This window comes from Ambystoma mexicanum, chromosome 2q, assembly GCF_040938575.1.
Source record: "Ambystoma mexicanum isolate Mex_15411 chromosome 2q, UKY_AmexF1_1, whole genome shotgun sequence".
Classification (NCBI taxonomy): domain Eukaryota; kingdom Metazoa; phylum Chordata; class Amphibia; order Caudata; family Ambystomatidae; genus Ambystoma; species Ambystoma mexicanum.
The window spans coordinates 1,347,771,135-1,347,798,138 of NC_090924.1; the positions used below are offsets into that span (position 1 = coordinate 1,347,771,135).

Below are 27,004 nucleotides of genomic sequence, written 5' to 3' on the forward strand. Positions count from 1 at the left end.
ATGATCAGGATGAGCCAGACTTGGCTATTATAAACCCTCCTGATGTTGCTACACCTGAGGGTGGTCACATTTCCCCCATTGATGACCAACTTTTATTCAATGACTTGCTTAAAAGGGCTGCCAATCATTTTAATATTCAGACTCGGGAAACAGTGGAAGATACTGATTTCATAGATGATATCTTAAAGGAGAGAAAACCCTTCAGCAGGCTACTCCACTTTGTCAGTCTATAAAGAAGAGAACGGCCCCATCTCTTACTACACCTTCACTTACTCGGGCAGTCGACCCCAGAGTAGAATCTTTTTTTAAGCCATCCCCTTCAGACCCTCTTTACATTAAAGGTCATGTAAAGCCAGATTCACTAGTTGTTACCACCAATAGGAAGAGGGCGGGTGTGCTACTGTCAAGTGCTGAAGCACCTCCCAATAAAGAGTGTGAGAGGTTATATACCCTGGGCAAACGAGTGACCACCGTTGGGCTTATTTGACTAGCATCGCAAACAGTACCACTTTGCTTGCCAGCTATAATAATACTCAGTGGGATGAAATACACAAACGACTGTATTGTGTCCTCGAACCGGTTAGGTTCTACCTTCTCAAAATCTCAACTCAAGGCAAACCAATAGCCCAGAATATCCTAAAGAACACTCTAGCTGATACTTAGAGTGATAGCTGAGGGCACCTTGCTGAAACGCCACTCATGGGTTTGAGATTTAGGGTTCAAACCCAAGACTCGGGCAACTTTAATAAATATGCCTATCAAAGATTCGGCCTTCTTTGGGAATGCAGTTAACAACCAGTTGGAAACTACCAAGAAAGATCATGAGACCCTGAAAACATTAGAGCAACTCTCTAATAAAACCTTTATCCATCGAGGCACCTTTAATACACACCGTTCCTTTTGGAGCCACGGTTTCACACAGGCATCTCAGTCTGGCTTTGGAGTCTCCTGATCTACTTGGTACACTCCCCAAAGCCAAGCATGCTCTTTTCAAGCAAATCAGCAAAGAGGGTTTAGGAGAGGTAAAGTTTGGGGCAAAGTTGCAGCTTCTAGAAGCTCTGCGGCTCCCGCCAACAAATCATGCTACGGTCTAAGTACCCTCCCATGCATCCCCAGTAGGGGGTTGAATAACATCATTCACCCACATGGGAGGGGATAACATCAGATCGCTGGGTGCTAACAACCGTGGACAAAGGTTATTCTGTACAATTCCTAGAAACACCTCCCCACCAGCCTCCTCGATGAAGAATAATGTTGTCAGAACATTATTTGATTCTAGAAGAAGTTTTAGACTACTACAAAAGGGATTGATAGAACTGGTTCCACCTCTGGAAGAAAAGCAAGGTATTTATACAGTGTACATCCATGTTCCAAAGAAAGCTCTAACTGTGCATAGACTTAGACCTGCGCCCTGCAAATGTGTATGTCAAGCCACAAAAATTGAGTATGACAACGCTGCAGGAAGTAATTCCTCTACTAAAACAGGGATTACATGGCAACAATAGGCATGAAAGATGCATACTTTCATATTTCAATGTTGCCAGTGCACAGAAACTACCTAAGATTCAAAGTGCGAGACGAGCACTACCAATTCAAGGTGCTACCATTCGGCATAGCCTCAGCTCCACAAATGTTTACATAAGTCCTTGCTGTGGTGGCCACACACCTAAGGAGGCAGCCCATTCAAGTGTACCCTTACCTAGATGACTGGCTAATACCAGGCAGCTCACCTCAGTTGTGTCAACAAAATACTCAACAGTCAGTCTGCTGTAGCCATTAGGCTTCTCTATCAAGAAAAAGTCAAGTTTTGGTCCCCAGAAAATAAAACAGTTGATCAGGGAACTAAAACACCCTAATCTTTCTCTCCAACGAGCAGGTACAAAACATGCTGTCTCAAATCCCTCAATACAGTCATCAGGTAACGGTGTGAAAGGCAATGCGCCTTCTAGGAATGTTGGCTTTACATTGTGCTGGGTGCCCACTTGTGCATGCGGCCCATGTAAGAATGGCTAACAAAACAATGGTTGCAAGCAAGCCGTTTGTGGGATGATCTACTGATGGTTTCACATTCTCTGGTTCTATCTCTGCAGTGGTGGACAAAGGAGAATCTTTTAAAGGGCAAGCCATTCAACACCCTAGCAATTGAAGCCCCTCTCACTAAAGACGCATTTCTATCAGGATGGGGAGCTCATTTTCTCCATCATACTGAAGATGTCTCTTTGTCCTCCAATGAAACTACCGTGCCTATACAACATATTGTCACAGAACCAAGGGACAATTCTCTACCCATGCCCTCAGACACTGAATTTAGCAGCTTGGCTCCTGAGGTCATAGTTTGGTCATTTAAACCTAAACCAAAGGTGTATGGACATCTTAAAAGAAGCACGAAAACCCAATACAAGACACTGCTATTTTAACAAATGGAAACACTTTGTCTCATGGTGTAAATCACGTGACATCAACCCAATTGACTGTTCACCCTCACATATATAGTACGCTATTTACTATATCTTTTAGGTTTGGTCTTTAATTCCCTATGAGTGCTCCTAGCGGCTCTCTCAGCCTACATCACATCACAGAGTAATGTTTTGTAGTGGAATGTGCCTGTGGTGAAAGCATCCATGGATGGTGGTAAAAAATGATACCCACCAGTTTCTAATCCAGCTCCCGGCTGGAACCTGTATATTTTTCTAACCAGGCTCATGGGGGGCCCCCTTCAAGCCAATACACAGTCAGTCGTAAACATCTAACCTAAAGGATTGCTTTTCTTGTCGCTATCCCATCATTAAGGAGAGTTAGGGAGTTAGAAGCACTTTCAGTGCAAGATCCTTTTGTATTTGTATTTATTGATTTATATAGCGCCTTACAACAGGGCGCTGTACAGTGGAACAACATAATACATAAAAACAAACAATATAACGGTGGAAGCAAAATTACAATCTGAATCATTCAACAAAACAGTGAGAAGAGCAATTAACTGAAGGGGATAGGGAGAATAGAGGAGTAGGACTGGGTAGGGCGGATGGGTGCTGATGAGTAGGAGGAGGGAAGGGGAAGGGTGAGAGTGGGGAGGCAGGGGAGGGAGATAGTCAAGGGGAAAGAATAAGGAGGGAGGGGATGCAGAAGGTGGAAGGGGTTTCAAGGAGGAGAATGGAGGAGGGGAGATTTAAGGGAAGTGCGGAATGGGGTGAAGGTGGGGGTAGAGCGGATAGCAAGAGGAAGGGAGTTCCAGTGCAGAGGTGCTAGGAGTTGGAAGGAGCGGAAACGGGAGGAGGCACAGGGGGACGGAGGTACAGTGAGAAGGAAATGGTCAGCGGACCGAAAGGAACAGGAGGGGGAGTAGAAAGAGAGAAGGAAAGAGGGATAAGGGGGAACGAGACCATGGAGCGATTTGAAGACAAGGCAGAGAAAATGAAATTTGAGTTGGCAGTGCAATGTTATTCACAAGGACAAGGTGGTACTATGCACACATCCACATTTTCTCCAAAGTTCATCTCAAAGTTCCATGTTAATCAATCCATAGAACTTCCTGCTTTCTTCCAAAAACCTAAAAATGAGGCAGAAAGAATCCTTCATATCTTAGATGTCAGAAGGGCTGTCATGTATTCTCTTCAAAGGACTAAACTTCTCAGAAAAACTTACCATTTGTTTGTATCGCTATCCGCAGGGAGAGAGGGCAATCCTATCTCTAAATTGGCTATCTCAAAATGGATTGTCAGATGCATCCAACTTCTCTTGCCAATAGAACATTGCCCTTCAAGCCCAGCGCATACTCAACTCGGGGCACAGGGGCTACTCTAGCTTTCATTTCAAATGTCCCGTTAGATGCCATTTGCAAAGCTGCCATTTGGAGTTCTGTTCATAGCTTCACTCAACACTACTGTTTTGATACTCGCTGTTTTGATACTCGGGTGACACACAGGTGGGTGAGGAGGTGCTAAAACATCTCTTTGCCACTCTAACTTCAAATAAACCATCACCTTCTCTTAGTACTGTTCGCTAATCTAAAGCATGTGATTCTAAGCAGATACCACAAGCCTTGGAAGGCATACATTACTTACCGTAATCGTATTTCTTATGCTTGTATCTGCTTAGATTCACATGCGCCCACCCTTCCTCCCATCTTGGAGTCGAAGGTTCTAGGGCAAATCATAGATGTTTCACACAACTTACCCATTCTCCATGCATACACTTCATACTCCCTCTTATCAGAAACAAAACAATCTGAGTGACCTTTATGCGTGAGGGATCATGGGTACAGTAGATGTCAGACTAGGGATAATATTAAAAACACACCCAGTCGACGTACCTTTTTGACCTTTGGAAACAACATGTGCAATACTTCACGCCTTCCACTAGATGTCAGCCTATGCGAGCATACACTTTTGCTATATATGTGTGTCAGTGACTGAGCATAGCGAGGGATGCCCAACCAACCAAAGGAGGTACAGGGAGTTCTTCCCACAAGATTTTGGAGGGTAAGACGTGAATAAATCCATTTGATGCCACATCAACAGTGCACAGGAGCATTTTCATGATGCATCTGCACAATGTATGCCAATATTCTGCCAATGTAAAAAATATTTTCACGCTGACTGTGCCCATACATGTCCATGCTGGCTGCGCCCATATATACCAGTTATCCCACACAAGAACATACTCCTGTTCGCTTTGCCCGTAATGCCAGTAATGACCCCAGCTCTGCCTATATATGCCAGTATCCCCAGGTAAGAACATACTCCTGTTGGCTTAAGTCCAGTAAATAACGCCAGATCACAGTGCGTAACTATGTCCAGACTGGCTTCGTCAGCGTAGGCCAGTATGTCTGCATAAGAATACTCATCACTTTAGCTTTGCCCTTAATGGCAGTTAAAAAGGCCATGTCACAGTAAGAAAACCTGTCCGGACTGGTTGCACCAATGTAAGTCTGTATGGCCACATAAACACTCCTGTTGGCTTTGCCCTTAACATAAGAATAAAAAAAAAACATGTCTTTGCTTGCTACAGAAATGCCCATCTTCCCCATATGTAAGAACACTCATGTTGTTTTTGCGCTTAATGCTAGAATGAAATGCCATGCTAAAGTAAGAAAACATGTCTTTGCTAAAAAGGCATATCTCTTTACTGTGGCATGTTTGGTGCACAATCGAGGTTGCGCCAACGTGGAGCCCCCTTCATTTTCAGGACTCTATAGGTATTATGGAGTAAGTTATTTTAACTCGCTCCATAATGCATACCTAGTTTTTTAAATAATTTTAAGTTCTTTGCAAATGCAAAGACTGGTGGTGTCCCAAAAGCCCTGTGCAGCACTTTACACAAGTGTGAAGGCCAGCGTATAATAACCCACATGCCTTGACTTATGGTGTCTCCCTCAAGTTGTATTCGTGATCTCAACATGACCTTCTCTTATGTAATCTCATACACGTACCTTCCAGGCTATGCATTCCGCAGAATGAAGGCCTGAACTGGAAAGGCAGGACCGCTCCATTCATCCCCAGTCGATATATTACACATGTGCCAGAGGGATACTTGACAGAAGATTATTAAGATGTGCAAACCCTGCCTTCCTGCTCTTCCCACCACTCTCCAGTATCCCAGATAGAATGGTTCCACAGGAACACATTCAACGGGACCTAGAACGGAACACCCGTTTCGGACACAACCGCTGCCGCTGTGGGATCTGAATCTGCCATGGCTGCATCTTTAGTGGTGCAGCCATCTGGACATCTTCTGCTACTACAATTGCTGCAGGGCACTGATCTAGAGGACATTGAGAAATGATGTGCAAAACTCCATGATGGAGCACACTTGCAGAGCTCCAAGGCGGTATAGCAACTCCTTCTCAGCTTGAGAGAGTGACTTGCTGTGGGCGAATGTGCAATTCGGCGGGTGTAAGAAAATGTTCTATTATTGTGCCCTTTCTCTTTAGACTATGTAGAAGAATACGAAACACCCATATTACAAGGCCGACGCAGTATTTAGGAGACTTGAACATGGGTGCAGCCCCAGACCTCAGCCTTCCACTGTTCGAATGGATTTCTAAGCTCTGGCCTGGTGGACCGATGTTTAGGAGGGCACCCCGAACAGGGCAACACTTTTGGGACGATAGCCAGACCATTTCAAAGTATCTTGGAGAGAAGCCAAGGCAAAGTCTCAGGAGGGGTGAGAGTGATAAGAGGTCTCTGGTGAGCGCACACAGCGAAACACCGAGAATTAGACAGTTGTATATGAAAATATATACTATTGTTCATAGGCCCAACAACAACACAAATGAATCATGAAATGCAATCGTAAAATATATCACTCAAGCAACACACAATGTAACATATTCACTGGAGTCCGTGCAAGAGAAAGTTAGTAACTCCACTAACACCTGTAGAGGAAAAGGTTGAACAACTTTTATAGCACAGACAACCTTCCAAGATAGCAACCCTAAGTCCAGCCCTAAGATGAATGGAGCCGGAATTTGGGATAACACTAGTCTTTAAGTTTGCAAAGAATTTGAACGCTTTTAGATTCTTTGCAAATGCAAACACTAGATTTGCATTATGGAACGAGTTAAAATTTCTTGCTCCATAACGCAAAATCATTTTCATCTGGTTCATCTGTTCATAGAGTAGTGCAGAACAGTCATTTTCGAAAAAGGGTCTGAAGTCGCACTGTAGAGTTTTGGAAGGCATCTACCATCTCTGAGGTCTAAGAGGATGCCCCCCCAGAATACTGACCTGGACATCACCACCTTCGGCAGCCTTGGACAGCGCCAAGGTAATCTGGATTCTTCATGCAATAGAGCGGGGGTAGTTCAAGAGATATAAAGCACCCCTGGCCCCTGAACTGCCAGAAAGGTAGGCAACCGTAAATTGCTGAGGAGGATTGCCTACTTGTCGTTGTACCTCAGGGTCATCGGTTCAAAGACAATCACCGCCAGTTGTCTTTTGGTTCCACTGGAGACTTCGGACAGTTGGGGGAACACCAGAACTTAGTCCCATGATGACGAGACCCTCACTGACGACTTGACTGATGCATGTCTTGCATTGACCCACGGCAGGGTCAGTAGCACTCAGCAGCTCAGCGGTTGGGCTTCAGGCTCAAAGCAGGTACCTCTTCTGGTAAAGTTCAGCACCGCGGGCTACCTACCCCACAGCAGAGCCCCGAAGATGATGTGAGAAACTAGAAGGTGTCTCACCCACTATTCACTGGGATCTGTTACCCAGGTGGTCAGGACGCAGCCATCGTCTTTGGATCTAGTTCCTGGGGGTGGACCAGTGCGGGAAGATCACCTGGGTAAGGAGTCTTCAGGCAGTGGGAGCGGGACGCTGGATGGCAAGGTGCGGTATCCCCTTCCCTGTAACACCTTTAACCCATCCTATCAGATAGGCTACGTAGGAACTCTACCTCTGATCCCCTTTTCCTACACTAACACTTTCACACGGACAGCCCGCTCTGGGAGAAAACAGACTAACACACGAGCAGTATACCTGACGTGTCCCAATACAATGGTCAGGCAATTACTGACCATCACTCACACCTGACTTCCATTAAGCTTCCCCACACGGATAAAAGGCGGAGCACGAAAGCACACTGTGAGCGAGGCAAAGCATATGAGGAAACAGCAGTTCGAGATGGCAGCTGAACGAGAGAAGAAAGACGGCAAACCACAAAGGGATCGCAAAGAGGGAAGTTCCCTTGACCTTTCCATCAGGAAACCAGAGCCCTCGAGATTAGAAAGCGTAAGACCAGGCAACCAGGCTGAAGAATCCTGTATTTTATGTTGGAGATAGCCGGGGCCCTCCTGCATCACTAATCAAGGTGGGGGAGAAGCAGCAGCCTTGGCTCCAAGAACAAAGCAGCGTCAGTGAAATAAACACAGCCGGTGAATTGGGGAGGCCGATACAAGATGGGTCTGTATTGAAGCCAAGGTTGCAAGCAGCAACATTGTATGGTGAGTGCTGCAACGAACATTGTTAAAACGTGTGTGATCAAAAACACAAGTAAAGTTGAACTGCTGATGGTTGTTCAACTTTGAGGAGACTTTGATACGATACCTTTGACAGAGTGGTCTGGCACCGCGTGGGTGCTCATTCGAAGGTCTCTGTAAGGTATCCAACTGAGAAGTGGCAGAAGCAAAAGTTAAAAGGGCTATATTAAGAAGAGAACAAAGAATTGTGGATCGAAGGCTTCCTGCGACGGGTCAAGCAAAATCCAGCGCACAGTCAAGTCTTCAATTTTGATATACTTAAGAAAGTTTGGAAAATGAGATAAATTTGGTCCGAGTCCACTGCAGGGAGACCCGGGGTGAACAGTCAATCATCAGAGAAGTTTTACATATGAGAATCCTTAAGAGAAAGACATTTTGAATGTTTGTCGCATCAGGACCTCTGAAATAAGAGACTTTGAATGGCAAAGAGACGTTGGCACAGAAGATCCTGATACTGTGATTTTGAACCGCTTCCTCGTGCGACAAAAGCCAGAGTATGTGCTAAGCCCGAGTGTGCCGCCTTGTCCCATGCTGAAAACCTGGGGAACGCAAGCTAACTGCTGAACTGTCTTGTCATATAATTTCTTGAATACTCTTCTTTTGTATAACATTGTTTCCCACACCATTTATTAGAAGTAAGGATTGGCAATAGGTTTTTTAGCATCGCCCCTTTTATTTTGACCAGACTCTACTAGGACTGCTTTGTTATTGATGGTCGTAGCTTGCTCCCATCTTTAGATTTAGGATTATATAGGCGTTTTTCAAACTCAATTGAAGTTCAATAAACACCCTTGAACTGTGATCACTTGTGTCTTTCTTCACTGTTTGATAACATGTCTTCCTTACATGTGGTGTCAGTAGTGGGATTTGACTCAATTGAGACAAAGTGGGGGACTCTAAAATCCCAGAAGCTTAGTCATAGAGCCTCAGATCCCTCTATCGCCACGAGAGAATCCATAGGCTTTGATATCTGTATATGATATGATATTTTATATCGCCATCATACACAAGTGTTTCAGAGCGTGACCAGGCAAAGGGAGGGGAAAAGGGAGAACAAATATAAAACAACGATCTTACTAGGCCCAGTGACATTAAGAGCGTGCAAGAGAATGGGGAAGGGAAAAGAGGAAAGTGCATTGAGGGAGAGAGAAATGGAAAGTGCAGAACAGAGGAGAGAATAGAATAAATAATAAGTACAGTAAATAAATAACTACATAAAGGTGATAAGCAGTGGTAGCGCAGCCAGCAAGTAACACAGTGCTAGGTTAATCAGATCGGGTGTATCTGATAAGTGCAGAAGAAAAGTGGGTGGGGAACTGTATGGGTACAGATACAGACCCCAGTGCAAGTGGTATCCCGGAGACAGTGCAGGAGGGTGACAGGGTGAGCAGATACCTGGGCCCGAAGGAAAACGGTTGGCCAGGTGCACGGTGCAGAGAGATCAAGGCAGTTCAGCAAGGGAGAAGAGGGGCAAAGGCAGAAGCAAAGAGGAAGGTCTTGAGCTGCTTCCGGAACCGGAGATGGTTTTTCTCCGGTTTTAAGGTGGCAGGGAGTCTGTGCCAAAGGGAGGACCCAGCCGAAGACAAAGATCTACCACAACAACCAATTAGAGACTAAGGGAGCTATTTACCAATGTTTAGGATCAAGCTCCTTTCATGCAGCAAAGGACAATCACTAACAAGAGGATCAGAATGTCAATCTGTCTTCCCCTTATCATCACCTAGGTCATGACAACTTGGCTCATGGACCAAACAGGTACTTTGTCACCCAAAAAATTATCAAAAACAAAAATATATATTCCAAATGTATTATCAATCACAATTCATCACAAATTCATCAAAAAACATACAACTAGGTAAAAAAAAGATATAAAACCTAGTACACTTATAAAACAAGCCTAATACACACTTCTAAAACAGAATACAAAAAAGTAAATATAGTGTAAAAACAATAATTAGAAAAAAGCATTATGACGGGTGAACAAAAGATAATTATATACAACACCCTCAAACAACCTGCCTATACAAAACTATATGATATAGGGTATCTTTATAAACACCAAATTAATAATGCATAAAGCAACACAGTGGTCAGTAGCCTCTGAGGTTCTTTTCTTCCAGAATACCTCATGAACCTCTATCAGTGGTTTGAGTAAATATCATCCCCATTATTGCTACCATGGGACGTATACCAACTGAATATGTTATTTTACTGTATTGTTTACTTATTCCAATACCTCATGTCAAAAACTCAACATGTTTCGTTCAACAATTTATTGTATCAACCAAGTCTTTTGAACTTCATCAGGGGATCATCTGTAGGGTGGATAAGCACCTCTCAAACCATCGTCGGTGCACTGGTAAATCAGTGAACTCTAACTTAACCTAACACAAAGTCAGACCTTGGGAAAAAAACAGGGCGAAAAAAAGCCAGAAAACAGTCAGATGATACGTACCACTGTTATTCTACTTAGAAGATACAACTATCTACCAATCTTAAGGCTTACCGTGTACTGCAAGTCAACATAGTATCTTGACCACAGATATAGGGGAGAGTCACAACAACTATGTTAGACCACTCGACATCTGAAAATACCAAGGAGAAGAGAAAACACACAAGGGTAAGTATGTAAGGGTAAAACGGACATCTTGTCATACTTATTGACATTCCTGCTCTAACTACTACTGAAATTCCTTCCGACTGTTCATTGCTATATCTAAACTTCTAGATAAAGCAATCCATGCCATCTGTTTAAAATATGAGTCTCCACATTGTGCATAGCTCTTCCCCCAATTGTATTTGTCATGTTCTATACTTGTAGAAACGCTCTACTGTTTGTATTAAAACTGTATTTTATACAAACAAAACTGTTGTTACCTTAGTACCATTGCCGGTGATGTATCTGGGCATGTGGCCTCAACTGTGTGCCCACAATTCGTAAACTCAATCAGTACTATCCCGTGTTAGTCATCTAGCGGTCTGTGTATCTTGGTCTATAAAAACACTCCCACTGCTGTTGCCTACAAAGATATTATGAATAGAAGTTAGGCCACTAACACACTGCTAAACCGATTGCTTCCTCTTTCATCTACTCCAAGTAGAATGCCTACTTTATTAACTCACCGTGTTTACTTTGATCACCGAACTCCAGTCCGTTCATACACGGTTTGTGCTGCAGCTGATCCGCGGCTCTGTGTGATTACGGTAAGTCCTCTCACGTGACTAAATGCGTCGAAACCCGGTCACATGATGGACGTGCTGTGACGTGTGTGCATGCAGTGATAGGATATGGCTAGTTTTTTTTCGGTCGCGTGGAAACTGGCCACACCTCCTTTCACCACTTAGGCTACTGCTCTTGCATGACGAGCCATGAGGAAAGGGAACCATCAAGTTGCCCTAAACTGTCGGCACCGTCTTACTACTACGGGAGAATGTCAAGTCCCTCATTGGAATTTGTATACCTTGTCACCATGCAACAGACCAGAAAAAATAGAACACTGCACAAGTGTCTGTCCAGTTACCTAAAATTGCCAGTATCCATTTTACAACACTGGAAGAATGTTGGATCACTGATGTGATTCGTATCAATTGTCATCAAGCAACAGAGTAAAGACACGGTAAGCAGAACACTCCCCACATCACTTTGAACAGATAACTGAATATGATGCTAATGTTTCCAATTCACCTGTTCATTCTAATCGCGGCACCTGTTAGGAAGATAAGCCATTGCTCTTTGTACAGCAGCTTCTTTAAATCCGCCTCACTATTATTGGTCCTATTTAGTTGCCACAAGACAATCCATTTTAATCCTTCCACATCATGTTCCATTATGGAAAAATGGCTCGCCAACGGAGCAAATACATTCTGTTTTCAAATGCAGCTCCTATGTTCACCTATCCGTGTAGTGATTTTAGGTTCCGTCATGCCTATGTATAATTTCGGGCATTGGCACCATACTGCATATATTACATTTGTGGAGTTGCAATTGGTGAAACGGGCTTGTTGCCAAGGTTTGGAAAGTCCCCGTTCAACCTCCTTTGGTCTCTGTGTGTATTTGCAGTTGATGCATTTGCCACACGGGGCATGACCTACCACTGCGGGTAAACCCCCGAATTGTGTGATACTCCTCTGTTCTCCAGATTTCAGGGCAATGTCATTTTTAGTTAATAGCTCGTTCAGGTTCGGTGCTCTCTTATAGGCACACATCGGGCTTTCCAATGGGTACTCGCCCCTTGTTGGAATGGGCCAATTCTTCTTGATAATTTTCGTCACTCCGTTGGATTTTTCATTGCCGGTGCTGACAAACACAATGTCGGACTTGTTCAGATTCTTCGGGCGATATTCTAGCAACGCTTCCCGGTTATTATTAGTTGCCCTCTTGTATGCTCTTTTTACAATTTTCTTTGGGTAACTCCTAGCCAGTAATTTAATTTTCAGTTGTTCAGCTTCCTCTTGAAAAGTGGAATTTAGCGTGCTATTCCTTTTTAAACAGAGAAACTGTCAAACAGGTAAGTTCTCCCATGGGTGCCTCGGGTGAAATCTATCAAAGCTCAAAAGAGCATTCTTATCGGTTAATTTGTGAAAGGGTTTCACTTTCAGTATTTTTTCATTGGTATAGACCCAGACCGTCACGTCCAAAAAGTCTATTTGTTTAGTGCTATAAGTAGATGTAAACCTTAGATGCTGATTCAATTGGTTGATCCATTAAAAAAACTCAACTGTTCCATCCCATACAATGAGAATGTAATCAATAAATATCCACCATAAAGCAATTTTGGAAAAATATGGATTGGTAGTTTGATAAATATGCTGTACTTCAAAATTCTCAACATACAAATTAGCTGCTGTTGGAGCTACAGGAGAGCCCATGGCAGTTCCATGAATCTGATGGTATAGTTCTCTATTGAAAACAAAATAATTCTCTGTTAAAGCCATCACGGCGCACCATAGGATGAAACTATTGGGATTTGCACCGGGACATCTTTTGGCAAGTAATACATTCTCTAACACTTCTAATGTGTCATGTTGCGGTATGCACGTGTAGAGCGCTATTACATCCAGACTTGCTAGTAATTGAGTTTTAGAATCAAAACCCATATTTTCAATACAATTAATGACTTCCGTTGTGCCCTGTAAGTATGAAAACATGCTAAGTACGAATGGTTTGAGAAATTTATCAGCAAATTTTGCCAGCGGTTCCAACAATGAGCCCGTTCCAGACACAATGGGGCGTCCTTGAGGGTTGGACAGGGACTTATGTATTTTAGGTAATGTGTAAAATTTAGTAATGGTGGGTCGCAATACAATCAAGTATTCATGTTCTTGCTTAGAAATCCATTCCCTTTCGAATGCCTTGTCAATTTTATCTCTAATGAGAATGGACAATTTTTCAGTTGGGTCTTCGGTTATCTTCCTATAGAATGAACTGTCATCCAGCTGTGGTTTGCACTCAATAATGTAAGCTTCTCTGTCTTGAATGACCACCGCTCCTCCTTTATCGGCCTTTCTTATGATGATCTTGGAATTCTTGGCCAAACTCGTGACTAATGAAATTTTCTAAACAGTGGAGGTCGTGCCATACCCTTTTGGGGAAAACTATTGCCTCTGGTGTATAACTAGCGACAGGTGGATCGAACACAGATTTATTTCGTTAACCACTTTGATTCAGTGTTTTCTCAAAATCTTTGTCCATGAAGAACTGTTTCAAATGGATTTTTCATAGTAGTTCTATTTCAATCCTTATCTGAAAGTTATCGTAATGTGTGGTGGGTACAAATACTAATCCACGATTCAACACTGTCTCTTTTATGGGATTAGGATTATAGCTAGATAGATTCACTCGTAAGGGTGGTTGCTTCGGGTCCTCCGTTTGTCTAGTTCCCAATTGTTGGCCTCTCTTTGTGCGCTTCTATTCCGATAATTTCCTCTTTGTTGTCACCCTCCTCCTCTATGCGGCTTGTGACCTTGCCCACTTTTATAACTCCCATCATTCGAGCTGCCAGTACTGTACGTGGTATATCTCTTCCTGTTCTGTTTCTGTTTACCTTGTCCTTTCTGTTGTTGTAAACCCGCTGGTATGTATCCGTCCTTAGTATATTGGAAAGCGCCTTCATGCGTAAATTGTATGAGATCCTTTTTCATGCGTGCAATCCTATCTTTGGTGCAAACACTTTTGAACTGTCATTTTGCGCGTAATTTCCTCAAGGTGTTTTTTATATGTGTCTAAAGGTACACATTTTTTGATAGCCTCTTCCATTATTTGTAAATCGCCCGTGTTTTTTAACGTCATTTCTCTTGCAGTATCGATAATTAAAATCACCCAATCTCTGCCACATTTATTGGCTATGTAGCTCCATTGTACCACAAAATCCTTATTGTCCAGAAATAAACGTGGTTCATTGCGTACGACTAAACCGTACAGTAAGGTGCCTGAGCACAGGTACTCGATCATAATTGATCCATGTAATTCTGTACGAATCAATCTTTTCTTAATTTTCTTAATTTGCACCAATTCGTCCCAATTACTCAAATTGACGGATAACGGTCCTTCTTCTTTAGAGAAGAACGAAGCTTGAACAATTTGTGGGATCACTTCAACAAAAATGACGTTGCTCTGTGCACACTTTTTGGCGTCTATGCATGCAAAAAAAAAATTCTTTTACAATTCTATTCAAATGGTATACGTTTTTTAATGATTCAAACACAAGAGTGTATGTGTACTTATTGTCAATATCTCTGACTTTGTTCAAAACAATAATCATTCAACAATTTAGCATTTTATCATGCTCTATAGTGCTTTGAATTTGAATACATAAATTTAACCAACACAAAATATTCTCAAGACTTCTTGAGAGTATCACATATTGTTCATTCAACAGTTCATTCCCTATTGGTTTATAGGAATTGGCAGATTGCTTGTTTGATGGTGTATTTCTCTAATGCACGACGCGTTTCAGGCTATTAACGCCCTTCATCAGGTGCGACCAAGTGATGTGTTTCAATGTGTTGCTTTTCTGGAAGTCAAATAAACACGTTTCTAATCAAACTTATGTCCATGTTAGAGAGTGCTTCAGAGGGGAAGGGAAAGATCCAGAGGCAAAGGAGAGGTTGCAGAAATCGGCAAGGGCCGGAGCGAGGGTATCGATGTGGTCCTTCATGTTTTTTACAAGAACAGGGATGGACCTGTTTTGATGAGGCTTTCATAGATCAGACTTGTCTAGCGACCTCATCGGGGGAGAAAAGAGGAAAAGAGGAGAAGGAGAAAGAGGGGTGACAGCTGAAAGAGGGTCATCAGGCAGAGAAGGTGAGGGGAGAGGAGGGGCTGCGGAGGAGAGGGTGCACAGGATATCCTTGGTTTTAGAGATAAAATGAGAGGCAAGGGCATTGAAAAGAGCCTAGGAGGCAAGAGGAGGGGTGTAGACTGCAGCAGGGTTGGCCAGCCTCTTGCAGATTTTAAAGAGTTTGGCCAAGTTGTTAGATCCCGCAGAGACACGGGATTGAATGTGGACTCTCTTCTTGATGCGGACAGAGAGTCGGTATTGCCTTCGGAGCAGGCGGCAGGCCAGTTTGTCAGAGATTGAGCAAGAAGCACTCCATTTCCTCACCCCCGTCCTACACTTGCGTTTAAGTGCAGCTAGGTCAGAGTCAAACCAAGAATTGCACTTGGCTTTGAGCTTCAAATGGATCCTCATGACAGGGGCAAGAACATCAAGAGTAGCAGAAATAGAGGAGTAGAGCAAAGACAGGGCTGGGTCAGGTTGTGAGTCAGCCTGGGGTGGTGGAGCGGGGGGAAGGTGTCAGCGGAAGCCTCAACTGACGCACGCTTCATGGGCCGGATGTCTGAGAAGGTGGGTGGCAATCTTGGGGTAGGCTTCGCTTGAGGGGATGAGATGGAAAGATGAGGAGGCAGTGACCACTCCAGGAGAGGGGAGAGGAGAGGAGAGGAGTGGTGAGGGGAGTAGAGATGGGGAGGCCAAAGGAGATGAAGACATCAAGTGGGTGACCAGCAGAGTCGGGCCAGAGGGGAGCATAGTGAGGGAGAGTGAATCGCAGAGGTCGCGAAAGAGCGCAGTTGAGGTACAGGGAGAATCAAGATGGATGTTGAGGTCACCAAGGAAGAGGAGTTGAGTGGATGAGGCTAGGAGGGAGGAGGAAAGGTCCGCCCACTCAGAGAGAAAGGAGGTGGTTTGACCAGGGGGTCAGTAGAGAGTAGCGATAGTGAGAGAGTGACTAGAAGAGAGGGAGAGTCTGCAGACAAGGCATTCAAAGGAGGATTACCTCTGGGTGGGGATGATAGAAGCAGGGGTCCACTCAGGGAAGATCAGGGCGGATGTCAGAGGAGTGTTTGACAGCCCAGCACGAGTTGAGAGTGGCCAGATGTAGAAGGTTGCCAGCCTTAAAGACCTTCCAGGGAGGGGTACAAATCAGAGGTACGCCCTGCGGAGGTGTGGATGGGGCTTGAGATGGGGCAGAAGAGGAAGGAAAAGAAGGGCAAGGTAGCAAAGGGAGGGGAGTAAGGGACAGCTGGGGATGAGAGAAAGTTGATGAGGCAAGGAAATCACCTATCAAAGAGGAGGAGATTGGCCTGATGGCCTTGCACCATAACAGTGCCATTAAGGTAGACATTAATGGTAACTCTGGAGGAGTCGAAGAAATCCATGAGGACTTCCCAGCACGTGTCACCATTAATGGGAGAGGAGGAGACAGGACAGAGAGCAGAGATCATAGGAGGGGTCAAGAGATCTGCCGAAGGAACGACAAAGAGGATATCAGTAAGGGGTTTTCTAGCAGAAACACTGGAATAGGTGTCAGCGATGGGGAGACCTGGGTTTGAGGTCAAGATATCCCTTTTAAATTTCTTCTTACCGGTCTTAGTGAGAAGGGAAGGATAGATGATAGAAAGGCAGTTAGAGTAGATAGAAGAGAAGAGGAGCAGAGAAGCTACTATCCCTCCGGGGAAAAGAAGGATGATTCGCACAGCCTTAGCCCTGACACCCCCTGTGTGGTGTTATATAAGATTGCCCCAAAATGTGGCCTGGAAGTTCGGTCTGGATGTTCTAGCTGTGGTCATAGATCCTGACTTCCTAGGAGGCATAAAGGTTCTCCGACAGAACCATGGCGAAACTCCATTTGAACTGTGATCGCTTCTGTTTGTCTTCCCTGTTTGATAGCGTGCCTTCCTTACAATGACCATGAAGGAAGTCCTTACAGCAGAGCAAAGCTGGATCCGTGACTTGCAGAGAAAATGCAAGGATGCCCACTCCAAAGACCAGCAGACTGTTTGGCCCCACCAGTTGTAGGAAGGCACCTCACAGAGGCCTTCCCTGTTAAATAGAAGGTTGCATTTTGCAACATGGGAGAATTGGCTCAGCCAATGCTAGTTCCTGTGGAGGGTCTCCAATGTCCCTTGGCCATCTTCTTTGAATCTCTTCAGCTCCAGTAGGTCGACTCTGCTTCTGGGTCCAGCCCTCTCCTTTTATCCAGAATTCGGGCTTTGGGTTGCCCCAGCCCTCCATTAAGGAATCTTGCAACATTAAACGTTGGAGGTGTCTGTTCACTACTGGACAGCCATTTTCCCAGAATCTACCCAGCAACAGCAATATTCCTAGAGGAATGTGGATTGGGGGAGATGGCTCCTTCCCCCAGATGACCAGAGTTAACGTGCCGAAAAATAGCACTTATCTTTGCTGGGCAATGTGTGTCCCTTTTTACAATGAAATGTCTTAAATTAGATAAGAATTAGATACAAATTATACTATTTAGATGGTTAGTGAAGTCATCATGGTGCAGTCTGCGTATTGGTAAAGAAATATCGCCCCTGGCCTGGTCAAGCGCAAGATGGTACATTGCAAAATGAATTGTCTCTTGGAACTTAAATATTGGTTGTTATTACAATTATACCCTTTCTATGGGCCTATAAAGGATCAAATGATGAGTCAGCTTTAAGAGGATTCTAACCTGATTTAACCTAAGAAATGAATCGACCAAATAAACATAATGAGAGCCATCACCCATTCTGTTCAATAGAAGAACAAGCTTCAATCTTTTGGGGGCGGTGGTATGGTGTGCCTTCACGTAATTCTTAACATGAAGTCTGTATTTGTTGTTTGTATTCAAGCATAAGGACTAATTGAGCCTCCTGCCTCATTGCAGGGGACTCCTTGGTCAGAGGTCTACCTTTGCTTGTTGTAGTGCATTATTTGCGACAGCTAAGACTGAGCTTGTTCTTATTTTTTCAAAGGTGCTGCAGTATAAGTCTTCCAGTGTTGTGTGAGGTCTGCACGTGCATGGGACGAAGGAAGCGGGACGCACTGCGACAGACTGCACCGTAGACCGGCTGGGATGGATCAGGCATTTGTCGAGCTACTTATGAAAGTATTATGTGTCAATGATCTAAGGAGCCAAAAGCATTCCACCAAAGATCACACTTTGGAGTGGTTACAGTGGCTGCACGATTAGACACTTGGTGGGTGTGTGTGGTTTTCTGTGATTTACCGCTAAATCGAAGTTTGAAGTTTCTGATCTATTTTGGAGGACTGTTACCAGATAATCCGAGATGCCGGATTCTCCCATCAATTTACTGAAGGAGCCCTGCTATGGCCTTGGGCGTGTGTCGAGCTTAAGACAATGAAGGATGAACTTGGTACATATGAACAGTTTTCTTAAATACTGCTACCTATGGAAGATATGTGCAGCGATGAGCCAGCGGAAAGACTCCTTTCTTTCTTCTCAATGCTGCCCCTTGCAATTTTCTTGACCTGCCTTCAACTAGCCGAGGCACCCAGGTTTGCTGCAACACTATTTGGTCAGTACCAGTCAATGAAGTTGGAAGTGTGGCACGTGCATCCAGTTCACCACATTAAGTGGGAAAGGTCTGTGCATGACCCTGTGCCAGGAACGAGCGCCACCCCCTGCGGCGTGTCGGAGATTGTGAAAATGTGCAGGCTGCAGCTGATCGAACTTCTTGAAGCACGGTCACTTGCAAACTATGGGTCAATAACAGTTTGTCACCATATTATCGCTGCAGCACTTTGAAGATGGAAGCCTGAGCGCAGGAGTTGGGTATATTGCATTGTCGTCGTGATGTCTAGGCCATTGGGCAAGGCTTAATGCGCTGTCTTTGACCAAAAGCATGCTTTATATGGTGCCGTCTTCCTTGTGGGCACCTATGGCCTGCGAGCAGGCAGCTGAGCAGTAGATCTGAAAATGCAGGAAATACGTGAACATAATGGAGCCTAAAAATAAGTGATCTTTAAAGGATCTTGCGATCTTTTTCAGAAAAATGTCCTTGTAGTTGTAGCTGCGGGTGGGTTGTGTCTGCTGGATGGAGACTTACTTTGTGGAGGGATTCAATACGCTGGATTTGGAGTTCCCCTTCCCCATAGTGCATTATAGAGTGTGCAGACTGTGCATTGGTGGGTGCTCTGAAAAATGGGTGGAGTAACAGCATGCTCTGATCAGGGCGCATGGGCGGATAGTGTATAGGAAAGAGGTCAGTGGCTGCCCTGTAATCCAGGTTTGAAGAGTTCTCTGCGAGCAGTAGGTACTGTTAGTAGTGTACTCCATAGGGCTAGGTGAGTGCCCAGAAAGAGCAAGTTGAGCAGGGTGTGGGGGTTGCACTGACATAGGGTAGTAGTGGTCCGGTGTGCATAGGGTAAGTAGGGTGCTCTGTGTACAACGTAGATGAGTGTGAAGGACGCATGGATAGGCGTCTATTTTTGAATCAGTGTGAACCGATGTGTGCATAGTCCAGTAAGATGGGATTGGAAGATACGGGGTGGATGGGGTATTCTGCAAGCAGGATGCATGCTTGGGTCTCCTCCTAGTAGGGTCCAAAGGGTGAGCTAGTTGGGGGATCAGGCGGGACTTTCTGTGTGGCAGAAAATGGGTTACTCAATGATCTGAATGGATGGGGAATTCTGTGGGGCCGTGTGAGCTGGATAAAGGGGGTTCTCTGTGTCATGGATGGATGGGATACTTCACAATCTGAATGGATGTAGAATTATGTGAGCAGGTTTTGGATTGTGCTTTGGGAGCAAGATATGTTGGCCCACCCTCTGTGGGCCGGGGGGATACCTTTTGGCAGGGGTGGGCAGGGGATACTTTGAGCAGGGTAGGCTGAAGAGATTTCTGTTGACACGCGTGGAGGATGTTATGTTTTGGTGTATAGGTATTCTGTATACAGGATAGACAAATGCTTTATTCTTCCAATTTACAGAACTAGAAAAGATACAACAAATGGGAGACTGACCAGAGCAGGCCCAATCCTAGGACAACAGCACCCTGTAAGCCCCATGTCTCTCTCTCTCTCTTTCTCTCCCCCCCCCACTTTGCATTAATCTGCATGCACCCGGTCTGCCCTAGCACGGCAACCTTCGCTGTAACTCCTCAACGCCACCTCTGCATACACGAGCCCGCTGTGCACACCCACACATTCCCTTGGCTGCCACCATGGTTCTATGTCCGCTTTAACCGTCTGCTTTAAAATGCCAAGTTGTAGCATTACAACAAGGTAGATCCAGCCACATCACCCTCATCCTTGAGGAGCTGCACTGGCTACTCCATCAAGCACGCATCCTGTCCAAGACCGCCTGATTCCCTACAAAGCAGTCGCAGCCAAAACGCTGCTCCTCCCGGCCGAGAAACTCCCCATCTCCAGGGGCCAGTGAAACACCAGAAGCCAGCGCATCAACCGACTAGAAACGATGAACGGCACGATGGGAAGAAACCCAAAGAAACAGGCCTTTCCCAGCTGCGCATCCAGTGCCAGTGCAGATAATTTGGTTCCCGCTCTATTTTACACTTCAAAGAACCTCTTACTGATTTTACCACTCAACCCTACTTCTTCCCTTACAGCGGGTGCCCCTACCTATTCCACTTCCTCGATATCCCAACCTGTCACCCTCCAGGTGCATCCCCAATGTCTGGGGTCTGCAACCTTTTGGTCTCCAGATGTTTGGCACTACAACTCCCATGATTCCTCACCATTGACTTTGTACAGCATTTCATTGCTTCCTAGCTAGGCTTTATTAATCCCACATAGACCTAGAATGGATGACGGGGTACTTCTGAGAAGACAACCTTCAGAGCCTCCGCCCCACCCCCCAATCCACCAAGACCGCTTTAAACTAACAATCCTGGAGCATACACACATTTTAACACGCCACTCACCCACTAATTATTCCACACTCTGGTATCAGAGCCAAGCCCCCTCGCATCCTCTTCATTGCAAACACCATAGACATTTTCCTCTTCTTCAAATATACAAACCAGGTCCGAGTACGGCAGGTGAATTGGGTATACTATGAGCTGAGTGGAGGGGTATTCTGTGACTGGAATAGGGGGATTGGTGTTTGGTGATCAAGGTTGGTGGAAGGGTATGCTCTTAGAAGAGTAGCTAAAAAGGTAGGTGAGCAGGGTTAGTATATGGGTGGGTTGTGCGACCATGATAGATGCATGGGTATGCAGGTAGGCAGGTGGATAGTCTGTGAGCAGGATATGGGTATGCTGTGACCAGGAGAGCTGGACGGGTAGGTAGGTGAGTAGTTGGGTGGTGGATGGTTATGGTGTGACCACAGGGTAGTCGGATGGATAGTCTCTAAGGCGGACTAGTATTCGCTGAGGAGAGTACAGGGGATGGTTATGTCCTGATCAGGGTAGGAATGGGGGTAGTCACTGAGTAAGGTATGGGCATGCTGTGACCAGGACAGTTACATGGGTAGTCTGTGAGCAGGGTAGGTAGATGGGTGGGGCGAAGGGTATTTTCTGACCTGGGTGGGTGGGTATTCAGTGATCAGGGTTGGTGATTGGGTAGTCTGAGTAGGGTATAGGCATGCTGTGACCAGGACAGTTACATGGGTAGTCTGTGAGCAGGGTAGGTAGATGGGTGGGGCGAAGGGTATTTTCTGACCACAGTGGGTGGGTGGGTATTCAGTGATCAGGGTTGGTGATTGGGTAGTCTGAGTAGGGTATAGGCGTGCTGTGACAAGGACAGTTGCATGGGTAGTCTGGGAGCAGTGTTGGTAGGTGGATAGGTGGTTTTGCAAATTTCCTTTAACAAAATATACACAAGTCAAGTAAAACCCAAGCCGTGTCTCTAGGTATACATGGTATGCTGACCAGGGAGACACCTGCGTGCGATTTCTCTTTTTGAGTAAACAAAAGGGACATAGAACACCATGAGCACATGCTCTGTGCTAATAAACTGCAGCCCAAACAATGCCTTCTAAAAATGTCCTATTCCAAACTTGGCCTACGTGCCCTAGTTTCCTTGCTTGTTCAAGGGTTTTCTGACTTCCGGGCCGCTCTATACACTGGTGAGAATTTCAGTTTGTAGAACACACAAACAATCCCTTCTTGATAAATTAAACACCTCAAGATTATGAGAATAACGAAGGAGAAATCTTGTACTTTGTTCGACGCAATTTATTCTTTTAAAATAACAGTTTTTTGTTGGAAAATGTATTCATTTTAATATATCTGCACACATACCCTAACCACATAGAACACATTGTATAGTGTTCAATACGTTTTATTAAGATTCCGCCATCACCACACCATGTGTCTAGGGACAGTACACCATTTTCCAAAAGCATTTAAAACCAAGTTTGACTCCTATATCAATTCCTTCTAAGGAGTCAACAAGTCCCAACTAGTTTCGGCTTTGTGTATTTAAAGCCTTCTTCAGGGGCAATATGTTCGACAAGGACAGCCCAGTAGGGGTAAGTCGCATCCCCACTATTTTGGGTACTGAGAAGATACAGGATCCTCACTGTTCTGCTGATTCACAATAGTTAGGCCTGCAAACAATCGAAATACACTCAAATACTATCAATCCTATCTCAAAACCCAACCCGCGTGAAGAAATTGGTGATGAGTACTATAATGTGTTACTTTCCATATGACCATCGACGAGTCTTATTCTTATGGAGAAGGAAGCCAACAAGATGCCTACCAGGGAGAGCATCATACACCAATATCACTCACTACTCTTTTGTGACCAAAGGCATGCGTTACTCAGGGAGAGCAACTCCAACAGATTCTTGCTTATAGTGTGTCCTGGGGTATGGATCTACAAGTATTTATCCATAAGTCTGCTTGGACAGGGACCCCGTCAAACAAGCCACTCAATAGCAGGATAAATGGGCATGCACTAGAGGAAAAAAAGATGGAAAAGAGGACAATACAGTGGTATCAGGTAATAAAATCGCGGCAAAAATGTCGCTGTTAAAAAATAAAAGCGGTAAAAATGCCGTGGTTTGACCTGACCCGGTAAAGGTGTACCCCTTTATACCATGTAAGAGGGGTGGGGGTTGCCGGGGAGTCCCCCGGTCCCCTTAAATGGTATAATGGGTTTGAGGGTTGCATCCTTTACATGACGGTGGCGCAAAACACCACAGCATTTTTAAGACATGGGACCAATACAGTATGCAATAGAAACTCAGTAACTATTCTACTTTTTGTCAATTTGTAAAATGTAATATGTTTTATGCTTCTCAAAAGCATCACAGCCGTAGAAAATGGTACCCTAGGGCGTGCGTGTGGCGCACAACATTGATTCTGATGGCAGGCATCCTCAACTTGGAAGCTAAGGGAGCTGAAGCGCTCCTAAAGACAATTTGCCTCATTATAAGTTTGTCGGTAATGGCGCCGGTAAGCTACTGGCGCCGTTACTACCGGAGCGGCAAACTACGAGTTGTGCTCGCAGGTGCCTTTCCGTCTGCCAGGTTTGACTTGGCGGGCAGAGCGGCACCCGCGAACACAACTCGTCGGATGCACCGGCACCATTCATGAATGGTGCCGGTGCATCCGACCTCCCCATTCCCATTATGCCCTATAGGACTCAATGGGAATGGGGAGTAATGAATACCGGGACTGGGCAATGGGGACGGACTGGGTCCGCCGGGGATGAAATGCCCCCATATGTCCCCATTGCCGGGTGCCGGTAATTTCACAAGTCTGGCTACCGCCAAACTCGTAATGAGGCCCAATGTAATTTAGTGCTTTCTACCAGCATTAAGCGCGCACAAAGCGAGAGGACATTTACCAGTTACAAATGGTGTATACTGAGACCAGTTGTGTCAAATGGAATGGACTTGTGCCTATAAATGCCCAAAGGAACCAACAAGGTGCAAATTCTAGAAAACTACCATCTGACTCTGATAACCAGTTCCAAGATTGAACTCAAATATTCTCCATGGCAGCCCAGAAGACCTCCAGATCTCCACCTTCCAGCAACTGAATCCAATAAAAACAATTGCTAATTAGTAAACTGGAGTTTCTGCCAGGGCGCCCAAGCCAGCTGATACTGTTCTTAAATTAACAGGACATTTATTAAGTCTGCAGCAGTGTCGGTGATGCTCCGCACTGCATGATCAAAAAGGTCATTCCTTTTAAATGCTTTTTTGTAATGTTTAAAAACATGATTTATCTATACTTTTCAACATTTAGCGCATGTTAACATATGATACATTACAAAAACATATTTCTATTTTTTCAAAATGCCTATAAATGTTGTAGAAGTTGCATTCACAAAAAGGGCTGTTGGGGGGGTTAGTTAAATTGTGCCTTTTGTGCAATAGAATATTTCAATGTAAATCACTTCATGGGGACATGGTCAAACTTTCAAAGATTGTTATGGCACTTGCAACATCTTTTGTGCTCAATTCTTGACTTCAAAATCATTATCAGAAGTGCATATCGGTAAAAAAATGAAAACATCCTGCTTATTTTATAGGAAGAAATAGTCTCTCGGGTTGTTTTTGAATCTAGCAATGCCATTTCAATAGGAAGCTATTTGTTATAAAGAGTCTGTTGGCACAACGGGCCTTCATCAGGACAAAAGATATGATTTGCACCGTGGAATCCATCCTTTTAGCTTCCCATCCAGTTCCATTGACAATCTTAAATGTCTGCTCTTGTTCAGCATTCGTCTGGCATGCTAGAAATGTCTCCTGGCATTTCTGTTTTTTTTAGGACCTCCCGCCTCTTTTAAAGGAGTTCGTTATTGATGTTTCCAGTACTGTTTTTTTGGGCCATCCCTTTGCCTCTTTTACTGGAGTTTGTTATTGATGTGTTCGGTACCGCTGCTTAGGTTTCGTGATCCGCTTTCAGCTCCACCCGCTCTGCATCCATCCCCGCACCAGCTCCCATCCATTCTGGGCTCACGGTCTCCCTCCAATCCGGCTCCTTCAATTCGTCCACGTGCTTTTGAAGGTCCTCCTCATGCTTTGTGAGGTCAACATGTTCTTTTCTATATCTCTTCAGAACCGATTTATTATCGAACACCTCGTTCATATGAGGTGTGTTCGTCAACTGTAGTGTATGCAGTGTGCGCTCATAGGACACCGGAGACACTGTACACATTATCAGGGTCTTTGCATTACCACCCAAAGAGTTTAGAAGAACTCCTGTGAGCTTACTGTCCCAATAATTAGGAAATCTAACCATCCAGTACTACCCTTGACCTCAACCAACCCTGATTGCAAACAAAAAATAAACTTCCTGTTTGGGACCACTGCCTGGAACCCCCCACTTGCCATGCCCTCTGGCATTGCTCTTTTCTGGTGCCAATGATTAATTCTCAATCCCAGCCCCTAACGCAGCCTGTTACATGTATATACACTGAGAAGGCTGCATTGTAGTTGATTCAACGATTGACATCAAAAAGACGTCTGAGGAGACCCGGGAAATGCAGGTTCAATTTTGACCTAAATGTATTTCTGGTTGTAAAAACAGTCAAAACATTTGGTCTTCTTGCTACTTAACTGGCCATGGAAGCCACATATGTAGAGAGAGTACTCTTAACTTATTTATTAAATGATGCTTCCAGTGTTAATGTATTTTTTAAGTATTTGCTTGTAAACATTAATAGTGTTCAGAATTACTTGAAGTCCTATTTTCCCATCCAAGTTCTTTCTGGGAACCGTGTGCCTTTTTTTTTATAAAGCCAATGTCATTCAGGTGTTGCATTTTCCTGCCAAAGACCAATGGTGCATTCTGAACTGTTTGATTTCTCAATGCCATATATTACTATTGCTACATTTGTGTAATTTCTTTTAAGAAGCTCATGCAGACGTGTATTGTTTTGGCTTCACATAAAGGATCTGATGATTAAAAAAAAATGGGATTCTGTGCATTGGGTTTCCTTGAATTTATGTGGGTTGTTAAGTTGTTTTTGTGTTACAGAGTATTATTTGGTTTTTGGTGAAAACACACAGAGCCTTATCGAGCTGAAATGTACACTGATAAAAGAAATGCCGACATCCACACCTCAAATCTACGACTGCGGTACTCTGGCACCATCCAACACACTTTATTTCCTAAAGGTTTCAAACAGAGCAGTGTCTCCCAGTTCTGAAAATCTAGCGAGGCCATCAAACAAGACTTACAGTGCTTAATTTGTAAATAAATAAGTGCCAGGACCCAAATATGTTCAAGCCCACAAGCGCCCACTGCTGCTCCCCAGTGTCAGCATATTTGGGGTTAAAGCTGCAACTCCCACCAGCTCTTTCGGGTGGATGGATGCACTGCAAGTCATGTGTGTTTTGTAGGTGCCAATCGGCATAACACAAAATACCTTAATATACTAGTATCTTGAAATAAGAGAAATTTGTAAGTGCTTCTTTAAATGCATAGTAATTGTTAAGATTTCTATCCGATTCTATCGGTGGTAAATGGAACAGTTTTGACCATCTATCCACAGAAAAAAAAGTAAATGTGCTTGTCTCGGGAGGACAGCACAGGGGCAACGTGCTCGCCTTGGAAGCAAGACGACATGGAGCAACAGAGGTTCGATCCGCGTCTGTGCTTAGAAACCTCTGGGTATTAAGCGCATTATAAAAAACATATATCATTCCTCCTATAGAAAATGTAATATACTTGCCTGTCAAACACTGTAGCATGAAGTTACTGTGCAGTGCAGCATTCATGACACACACACTCATCTTTGACAGTGGCCTCTCTGGCCTTGCCTCTGTGTTGCAGCTGCTGGTTGCGGACTGTCTGGTTGTTGTCAACCCACACTGC

General features: G+C 44.5%; 2 protein-coding genes across 3 annotated transcripts in view; one reads left to right on the forward strand and one right to left on the reverse strand.

Annotated features, from left to right (window-relative positions):
• The window catches only part of CMTM7 (CKLF like MARVEL transmembrane domain containing 7), a 258,411-nt gene extending 232,299 nt beyond the window's left edge, over positions 1–26,112 (forward strand). Inside the window, exon 5 of the mRNA XM_069648803.1 lies at positions 18,219–26,112. Coding sequence (XP_069504904.1) covers positions 18,219–18,232 — 14 coding nt within the window. The 3' untranslated portion in view covers positions 18,233–26,112. The remainder of the gene's footprint in view (positions 1–18,218) is intronic.
• Positions 1–27,004, reverse strand: part of OSBPL10 (oxysterol binding protein like 10) — a 2,898,140-nt gene that overhangs the window by 2,777,607 nt on the left and 93,529 nt on the right. The gene's annotated exons all lie outside the window — the stretch shown is intronic.